General features: G+C 34.9%; 1 protein-coding gene across 1 annotated transcript in view; it reads right to left on the reverse strand.

The window, feature by feature from the left end:
• LOC127839862 (venom factor-like) overlaps window positions 1-9,793 on the reverse strand; it is a 70,105-nt gene extending 60,312 nt beyond the window's left edge. Inside the window, exons 1-10 of the mRNA XM_052368253.1 lie at window positions 9,652-9,793; window positions 8,830-8,929; window positions 6,816-6,879; window positions 6,415-6,624; window positions 5,042-5,115; window positions 3,257-3,394; window positions 2,515-2,557; window positions 1,999-2,086; window positions 1,735-1,834; window positions 356-589 (exon numbers count right to left, since the gene is read on the reverse strand). Of these exons, the coding sequence (XP_052224213.1) occupies window positions 356-589; window positions 1,735-1,834; window positions 1,999-2,086; window positions 2,515-2,557; window positions 3,257-3,394; window positions 5,042-5,115; window positions 6,415-6,624; window positions 6,816-6,879; window positions 8,830-8,929; window positions 9,652-9,704 (1,104 nt within the window). The 5' untranslated portion in view covers window positions 9,705-9,793. The remainder of the gene's footprint in view (window positions 1-355; window positions 590-1,734; window positions 1,835-1,998; window positions 2,087-2,514; window positions 2,558-3,256; window positions 3,395-5,041; window positions 5,116-6,414; window positions 6,625-6,815; window positions 6,880-8,829; window positions 8,930-9,651) is intronic.
• Window positions 9,794-10,379: the final 586 nt, after the last annotated feature.

Below are 10,379 nucleotides of genomic sequence, written 5' to 3' on the forward strand. Positions count from 1 at the left end.
ATTAAAAAAAACTTGTTAGTATAAAATAGAAGTACTAGTATTTCAAGCTATTTACCGTGGTTGCGACAAACAGCGTCTTAAAAATTTGCGGTGTTGCGAAATTTTGATTTGGTTTGGACATTAAATGTGAGCGTTGCAGCCTTTAAAGTCATGTGCGATATTAAGAGACGTTAAGCGTTGTCACGAATAAAATAATAACGCAAGCGTTATAGAAGCAATCTTTAACAAGCGCAAAAGTAGGTCAAGACAATTAACAATAGAAAACAAACACAAAAATAAAACAAAATAATTGTATAAGAAACACATGCACCAAAGGTATAACACTGGATGTAAGTATTCATACATGCACCCTCACCTGCATGTAATATGTGAAGCCTTTTCGGTATGTAGTCTTCGAACGTGATAAATCAAACTTGAAGGGACAGTTGACAAAGATGACTGAATCATCGGCTCCCGTCTCTTCTTTTCCTGTTACTGTCTCATAAACAGTTGATGACAACTTTAAGACGCTGTCCACTGGAAACTGTCCCCCTAAACCTTTCACTAGCTGCGTTATATTTACCGTAAAAACTGCCTTGCCATCTTTGAGCTAAATGAAAACAGACAATAACTTGATACATGCATTTTTTAAAATCATTAAATAATATTTAATACATTTGTGTTTCGCAAATTCAATCCTCACCAGTTGGCATCATTGCAAGGAAACACAAACGTATTTAATATAACTTATAGTAAGGTGCCAATGTATTTAAGTGTTGCGTAAAGTATTTTTTTCAAATGAATAGCAATTATCTCTTCGCATCGGTTTATATTTAAATGCTTAAATACTTTTTAACGTCTTCCGACGCGTCTTCTTAAATGAGGTTTAAACATATGTTTCTTATTTCAATTTTGCATTCTATCATGGCTATGTTTGAAATTCAATACTTTTTTAATTGGGTGATATGTATTCTAACGAAGTCGCAGTGGTGTAGTGGATATGGTGTCCGCCTAGCGATCGGGATGTCACGGGTTCGATCCCCAATGTGAGAGCAATGTTTAGATTTCACCCATAGACACCAAGTACTGGTTCGGGTCCCAGGAAACGGACTCGAGAGCGTTACAAATAAGCCTATGCAATCGAGCTAAAATAAATATGTTTTCAACTTTTCTAACGAGATATTCGTTAAGGATAATTCACATACGTGCATCACACATACCGTGATTCAAATAATGGGACATTGTAACAAATAACAATAGCACCGCATACCGGGTGCAAAGGCTCGGCTGCGGGTGCAGTTTGGAATAAATGAAAGGTCACAATGACATTGACCTTTGACCTAGTGACCCAAAAATGGGTGTGGCGTGTAGAACTAATCAAGGTGCAGATACATAGGAAGTTTCAATGTTATGTATGGAAGCACTTAGATTTCAGAGCCAATGTTAAGGTTTTAGCACGACGCGGACGGCGGACGAGCTGGCTATTGCAATACCTCGGGTTTTGTCCGAAACCAGCCGAGCTAAAAATAGTACTACAGTATTTATATGCTCAGTTCGGTAAAATGAATGGGCTGAATTCAAACCCAATTGTTATTTATAACGCCACTCGGATTAAACAGGTTTACTTCCAACGATTCGAGAATAAAAAAAACCGTTGGCGTTTATCCAAAACAAAACTGTTATTCGGGTTGTTTTAATAATACGACCAGGAAACCAACAATGAAGACAAATTGTACGCCGAGGCAGAGGTTATACCGGCTGTCTTTCCACACGTTGCGGGTCTGACACATCCCCCTCTTTCCGGACGATTATGTCGAGTCCTGCAAGCCCTTCAACTGCCTTGCCGTAGACGTAACTGTACATGTTTCAAATAACAGGTTCACAATCCGAAGCAGAGGTGTTAATCAGGGAATGGAAAGAAAATATAATAATATATTGAATAAAACCGATAAGTTCTGTTCATTTGCTATCTGTTACAAGTTGAATTTATATTGGTTAGCTATAATGCACAACACGTACTTGGCTGTCACTGTTACAGCAATGGTAGTATCGGTTGGCAATATGTACTCTCGTTGTGTTTTAATCTCTACCCCATATGTAGGGAGAACTGTAAAAAAGTTAAAATAGTTAAAAGCTTTATTGTACAACAGAAGAAATAATGTGCTCATTACGTATCTTATATTGCCATTTGAAAACTTAAGTACATGTATAAGCGTGTAAAACAGATTCAATATACACCCTAGCGGCTGAAATAGAAGCGTAAAGCTTTGTCCTTCAGTGCGATATTGAATTTGTCGATTCGCGAAGGTATCAGCTGAAACATTTCATATTGAGAAGTGATTGATATTTTTAAAGTCATTATTGTAAAATGCAATATCAAAATAAGCAAACATCATCTATGCCGACGATTATATATAACAATTTTATTCTCAGTAGATTGTTAAATAATGTTGGTGATTAGCGATCAACACTGGCTCGTTGGTTATTTTTCTAAGTTTTTCATGATAATCTTTGAGAAAAGTATATCATACTTACCAAATTCGCGAACTTCAATGGGTGCAATCCCATAGGTCTCCAACTATTGAATAAAAAATAATAATGGCTGGTAAAAATGCATTTATAAAAAAACAAAAACAATCTCGTTCATATAACTTAATAAATTGTGTAGGAAATTTGCAATAGTATTAAGAAATGAAAAGTATGATCGTTTTGAAAAGTACGATTTAGTGTTGGTAATGTGATTGCTAGAACAGATAGTATACGGTTATAGTTTCTCGTTTTAAAAATTGTATGGAATTTGTATCTATTTATTCGAAATTTGAGTCGTATAAATATTTGACAGGTATAACATATGGAGAAGGATTTGTTAAGCGTATTAATTCCGCCCCCATACCCCTTAATGTTTGTTAAAATAATATTTTTGATTTTGAATAAGTCGCGTTTAAATTAATTTTCAGTTCGTTACTAGATCATGCTAGACGGGACCCTAATTGGACCCGGTTTACTTGCTCCAGGTGAATGGTTCAATTTTGTAGTCCTATAGAATGAGCAGTGATATGGAGGTTGATCACCGTTGTGCATTAACGACGTAAGAGCGAAATAATTATCTTCGCATTTATGTCAAGAAATACAATTAATACAATCGAATACAATCCCCCATTCCTTATTCATTTTGAAGAAAAAGAATAAGAAGAAGAAAAAGAAGAAGAAGAAGATTTAGATTATGATTAGTATGCTTATTATGTTTTTTATAATGTTTATTATGATATTGATGTACCTTTCCTCCAAGTTTAGCTTTGATAGTCCATATTCCAAAATCTGGGACCGGCGGAAGTTGAAATTCTCCCCTGTAGAAGCCATGGATACTTTTTCCAGAATCAAAGTTCAACGTGCCTACAGTCATATTTGTGGGGCTCTACAAAGGTCCGATACAAAGTCCAGAAATTGATTAAAGTTGACGAATTTATTGTGTGTTTAATATGTTTTATTTACAAGCCACATACAATATTGCTTATTATATCTACAACAATAACAAAAATAAAAAAGGTGTAGCAACCACTTATCACTGGTAGAAATATGGTGATCTTGCTTTACACTTGAACATTTGTCATTTTAAACTCGTATTTATCGACTTGAGCTTGATGCTGCGTTTAATGTGAATAAACATCTTTGCACAATTATTACGAAAGCATATAATTTAATAAAGAAATTCAATTATTGACAACGCATTATTTTACAACTGTGTTTTCATATAACATCAGAGTTGAACTTTAAAGAATAGCGAAACAAAGGATAAATATTTTTAAAGATTCTTACAATAAAATAGTGCATTTGATTTTAACACACGTGATGCCAAGGCCGGCAGCATTATATAACATCAAACTTGAATATAGGTATCCGGACAATCGCTCCTACGGACGATCGCTCCTACGATAAATTTGACAGGGCGGACAATCGCTCCTACGATGTTTGGACAGGGTGGACAGTCACTCCTACGATGTATTTACAGGGCGGACAGTCGCTCCTGCATTATTTTGCTAACCCGGACAATCGTTCCTACATTATTTTGTCAACCCGGACAGTCGCTCCTACATTATTTTGATTCAACATGAGCCGATCAATGTGATTTCTATACATTCGTGTGCATAATATCATAATAAATGATAACTGACTCGAATAAATCGAGCTGTGTGTATACATGTATAAATGTACGTATGTGTTTCCTTTCGTTTGTATCTGCTTTCGTTAGCGTTACTGTGGGTATATATGTTTATAAATGTCATATAAATGTCATATCATAAATAAAAAATAAATAAAGAACAACAGTTCATCTATGCGGTTTTTATGTTTATTCCATTCGCAAAATGGAACTTATTCCAATGAATGTAACTTAGGAACGAATGTCCTTGATAGGAATAATATAGGAACCATTGTCCGAGGTGTCCTTATAACTACCTTATAATTACAGTTAAAGAATCGACAAACTTTAACAAAGTTTCTTAATAAGTAAATCAATTAATTTAAATCAGATTGATCGGCTCATGTTGAATCGGATTACTTTTAACAAGTTGGCAAATTTAATTGCCGGTTAATTATAGGTGTTAGCCTTTGATCGGCGCATACTACGTTTTGCCGTGGAGTCAAAATAATGTAGAAGCAACTGTCCGGGAGGAAAAAAAAGGTAGGAGCGATTGTCCAGGTTTGCAAAATAATGTAGGAGCGACTGTCCGCCCTGTAAATACATCGTAGGAGCGACTGTCCGCCCTGTCAAAACATCGTAGGAGCGACTGTCTACCTTGTCAAATTTAGCATAGGAGCGATTGTCCGTAGAAGCGATTGTCCGGGATTCTTGAATATAGTTCAGTCTCTGACTTATGTTAGTAATATATAACACTGAGTTATTAATTACAACAAAATATATATTTTGTGAGTGGATAATTTAGAGTTGAATGTTTGAATATTTTGTTATAAAATGTTTACAGTCAATCTATAACTACAAGAAAATTGGAGAATGATAGGATCATATAATATTTTCTTCACTAAATAATTTACATCTACTCACTATCAGGTCAATAGTCAACTGCTTGTCCTTGATAGGATTCATAGATTCGTTCATCGCCAAAACTCGAACATATACTACAATCATAGAGCTTATCAATTAACACAAGTTTTACAAAATGATCATGCATAATTATTTTATTTACTATAATAGATATACAGGCATAATAAACATATAATACTTTTATTGACTGCATGATTGTTATGAAAGGGCTAGACAAATGTAATAATCATTATCAGAAGTGAAAGAAACCTTATCGTGTTACTGCGGAATCCGGATATAGCCATCTATAATCTCGCCCTTCTTTCATCAAGGGCGAGACGCGACACACGAAGCGATACACGATATTTTGCATGACACACGAAGCGACACACGATATTTTGCGCAATACACGAAGCGACGCGCTAAAATATACCACGGAATATCGCCCTTGTATAGGCAGCCCAAAAGGCAATATATCGTGGTAAATATCGCTTGTCGCTTCGTGTATCGCGCAAAATATCGTGTCTCGCTTTCAAAGGACGACACACGAAACACGAAGCGACACACGATATCTTGCGCGACACACGAAGCCATATCGTCCATATTATCTGAATCTCGTGTATCGCGGTATAATATCAAACCGCGACAAACGACACACGAAGCGATACTCGATAATTTGCGCGATACACGAAGCGACACGCGATATGTGTACTGTTCAAATATCGCTCTAATAATATCGCCTGTCGACACTCGCGTTTTTTAAACGGTTTTACAGTAATTTCATCCATTTATCATCAATATGGCTTGATGACGTAAAAATATCCCCTTTTTGTGTCCCCTGATTTTTTGAAAACGCGACATCGTGTATCGCTTCGTGTGTCGCGCAAAATATCATGTGTCGCTTCGTGTTTCGTGAGTCGCCCTTTTAACGCGATACACGATATTTTGCGCGATACTCAAAGCGACACACGATATTTTGCGCGATACACGAAGCGACACACGACATTTGCGCGATACACGAAGCAACACGCGATATTTACCACGATATATCGCCTTTTGGGATACCTTCACAAGGGCGATATTTCGTGGTACATTCTCGCGCGTCACTTCGTGTATCGCGCAAAATATCGTTTATTGCTTCGTGTGTCGCGCACGCAAAATATCGTGTATCGCTGTGTGAGTCGTGTGTCGCCCTTGATGAAAGAAGGGCGAGATTATATATGGCACTATCCGGAGTCCGTATGTAAAGATCCAAGTAAGGCAAATATTTATATAATAAACAGTTCATATGTGCTGACAGCTATAAAGAAAATTTGAAAAGAGAAGACACGACCATTCCGCATTAGTGAATGACTGTATAACAATAATTGTTCATGCATACCAATCCAACATACCTGTCTGCGTCGGATTGTACAAAGGTTTGTCCGTCTGTACGATCAGATAACCTGGCGTGTAACTAAGGGCGATATCTCGGACCTGCGTCCCGTATGTTCCGTTGCAGACCAATTTGATTGATTTCGGTCTATCTCTGAACTTTGGACTGGCGTCGATGTCTTTGAACAGGTCATCTGCGGTTACCTTGACCTTTACCTCGACAGGATGCTCTTAAAACGAGCAGTGATATTAGGGTTAGCTTGTTATATTTGTCTTACATAATGACATTTCAATTGGAAGAAATGTGAATGATACATTCGCGCATTTAAGATCGAACTTCTAGAAAAATAAAAATACTTTAAATTGTTTTTTAATGGGTAAGGAACACAAACGAAGATATAAGGTTCAGAAACAATCTTGCCTGCATCTAATATCGTTGTTTCATTTCTCTCGGAGATCCTGCTGTTCATATATTCAAAGTATACCTGTTTAAAAAAAAAATATATAAAATGGTTTGAATGTTTAGACCTCATCATAACTTACTTTAAATAAAGCTACGTACTTACAAAGCAATTTATCATAATTATGTTATCATAAAAAGCCCGAAACGTTAGCAGTTTCAAAAGCCCTATCTGTTCGAAAATATCTGGGAAAAGCTGTAGATGCCAATTATGTAATCTTCACAATTGGCACGCCTGAGGGAAACCAAACAAAACAAAAATTGCCAAGAAACGCGATTGCAAAATACACGCGGAGTTAAGTAAACATTCAAATTACGTAATGAAAGGATCCGACATTATTATCATGATTTCAAGACTAACGCGTTTGAGCGAGCTTTGCCGAATTAACATACGAACTTCTTGAGCGTTTAAAAATAAAATACAATAAAATTTGATCCCGAATTACAACGAGGGTTTACTCATTTAGCACCAGAACTGACACACTGTATGAACTTCATTAAAGATGTTGACGTATTGTACAGGTTGTTAACTGACGTGATATCAGTTCTTGGTGATGAACTCGCATAACATCCGCATCTGCAAGCGGTCAGCGAGTAACCAAATATCACAATAACAGTTCTAAATATATCATATGTACATTTAAAAATCGACGTGGTTATATTTAACGGAAAGCATGTCATACATTTAAACCCATACAAAAATATAAATACCGCTATTTATAAAAAATAAAGCAGACGCTTCCATAATTTGATACAAAGTGTTACATTGACGAATTAATGTGTTTAAATAAAATATTGTTGTTTCAGGTGAAATTGTTCATAATTTAAGAAAAGACATAATAATAAATTTTATCAAATACAAATGTTTTCGTTTATTAGACTAGATTATATTGTTTAGGTTTTTATGGCGTTGATTGCACTGATAATGAAACAATAAAAATACTTTAAATCATCTAAGTACAGAATAACGTTCCGTATGCTGCATTCGATGTATTTGTTAATTCAAATATAAACCGACATAAGGGTTTGTTTACCCTAATACGAAAATAACGTATAGATACAATAAATGCATCCATTGAACTTGATTTATTTACCCCTGGGTAAAGTATTGATTTGATTGTAATTAGATCTCAAATATAGCTACGTAAATATTTTTGTAATGTACATTGAAAATGGACATGCATAAAGTATTCATTAGTTTAAAACCATTATTTGGCATAATAAATTTAAGTATAAATAAGAAACATATTTTATCAATGCCAATTAGAATATATCTGGTGGTTACAAGGTAGAAATCCGTCTTTTTTTGCGCTTTAAAACTTAAAAATAATTGCGTTTGTGAAAATGGACGTTTACGTAAAGAAATCCTACTTTCGTTTTTTTAAGCGGCACCGTGTGAAAAATAATAAATTACTTGCTAACTAGGCTATAGATTTAATGACAATTTCGCACACTTTCAAATTGCATCTATATGTATTGATTAACATGTATTTCATTTCAAGGTCAGAGTCGTTAACGTCTTATCACGTGCCCAATAGCGTTAACTGAAAACTAATTCTGACTTATTTTAAAATTATCAACAATTTTGCAAGTGTATATCGGTTTGATTAAAAAGTTACAAAAATATTACGACAACTTACGAAAACAAAACAATCATAAACATATATATATATATATATATATATATATATATATATATATATATATATATATATATATATATATATCGGATATCAGCATCGATTAGGTGCACTTAAACGGGTATAAGATGTGTCGTACAATTACCATCTAATACGCGACAATGTGCGCCCCATCGATACCGCTTCGAGTCGACAATTCACTAACGAACGGGACCCAAGATAAAAATGTTGTTTTGTTTTACCCTAAATCGTATCACAACAGTGATTACAATCATACTGTAATATGTTAATAGTACACTATCATGAATTCTATATATAAATATATAAATACAAACCTTTACGTTCTGATTCTTTCCATTCCCAAAAATGCCAACAATCAGAGTCTCCTCATTTTCCAATCGGATCACGTTAGGTGCCAGGACATATTGGTAGTTCCTGAAATTCACAGACTACACATGTTGGTTTCTCAAATCTTATCGTTATGAATAAATGAAAGTTATATAGACTTCCAAGTGTGAAATTAGACACGAATGCAAAAGTGATGGTGCTTCCCGTCGAATAACTTGTAGAGCCAATGCACGGCAGTCACAAAGTTGTACATTTATTCAACAATTCGAAAAAAGTGGCGTTACAGGGTGTAATATGTTTGTTCATTGAAGTCCCCTTCTTGATTACTGCATTTGTTTATAAGTTGGTAAACTTTTTGAACATATTTTCAACATGATACTAAAAACATTGCACATGCCTATCAGGATTTCCGCAATATTAAAAATATCTTAAGTAAGATGCGCAGGGCTGTATAGGCATACAACAATAGGAAAAAAATACTCAAGAAACATTATCGGGGAAAATGATTGTTTTCTCTACTCGTCTTGACTTATACTTATTTAGACCCTAAATAAAAACATTGCTGACAGTTAATATGATCCTGGTAAGCAGTGTATATGCGAAGCAAAGTTAACAATGCGAATTATATTAATTAAATGTTAAAAGAAATAATGACAGAACGACTGATTTTGTTCATTTTTTTTCATAGAACATTAATGACAAATTGTCAAAATTTACGTTAGTTCAAGCTTGCACTCAGCAGGATGTATTAAGTATACGTGCGAAGTGCAATAAAACATTATTTTGAATCCCAATAATAAAACACATACCCCTTCACGCTGCTTATACACGCAGCAAAAAGCAAAATGCTAATAAATCCCATTTGAAACACTAAACTGAACTTTGCGCAGACGCGTGTATATCAGAGTTTATTTTCAAGTCATACTAGCCTCTTCACGAGGTCTGTGTAGCACGACCTGGTTAGAGCAGACGCGCGCTTACATCTGTTTATAAAGCGGCACACGGCGGCCTTGCGTTTCATTGGTCCGTCCAACAGAGGCTTATCAGAACACCGCTTTGAATTCGTTATTTCCAAGAATTGTTTTCGTGATCTTATTCCAGGAAAATTAACAAATTTCGTGGGAAACGTGCTTGAAACATAAACCAGATTACCAAATAAGTTTTTCGTCGAAACGTTCTTTTAATGAACATTCTTTTGAGTTATATCACAAGATTAGAGTAAGAAAGCATTATTGTGTATGTAGAACAGATGAAAATTCGGCAGTATAAAAGAATTTGTGAAATGATATGTTGATTTATTATCCAAATTAATTCGAACATACGGTTATGCAAAAAAATGTTGTTGTTTAAGAACGTTAAAAAAGTACAGTGTATACGTGCCACTGCATTTAACTTTTTTATTTGATATACAATTATTTCACTATTTTGAGTTACAAAACATCTATGCTAGAGAGATTTCGGACAGTGCGTCTGCTACAACTATTAAATGATGGCTGTTAGATATACATTGGTGGGAGTAAATTTAACATAAACTGAT

Source organism: Dreissena polymorpha, chromosome 7 (genome assembly GCF_020536995.1).
Source record: "Dreissena polymorpha isolate Duluth1 chromosome 7, UMN_Dpol_1.0, whole genome shotgun sequence".
Classification (NCBI taxonomy): domain Eukaryota; kingdom Metazoa; phylum Mollusca; class Bivalvia; order Myida; family Dreissenidae; genus Dreissena; species Dreissena polymorpha.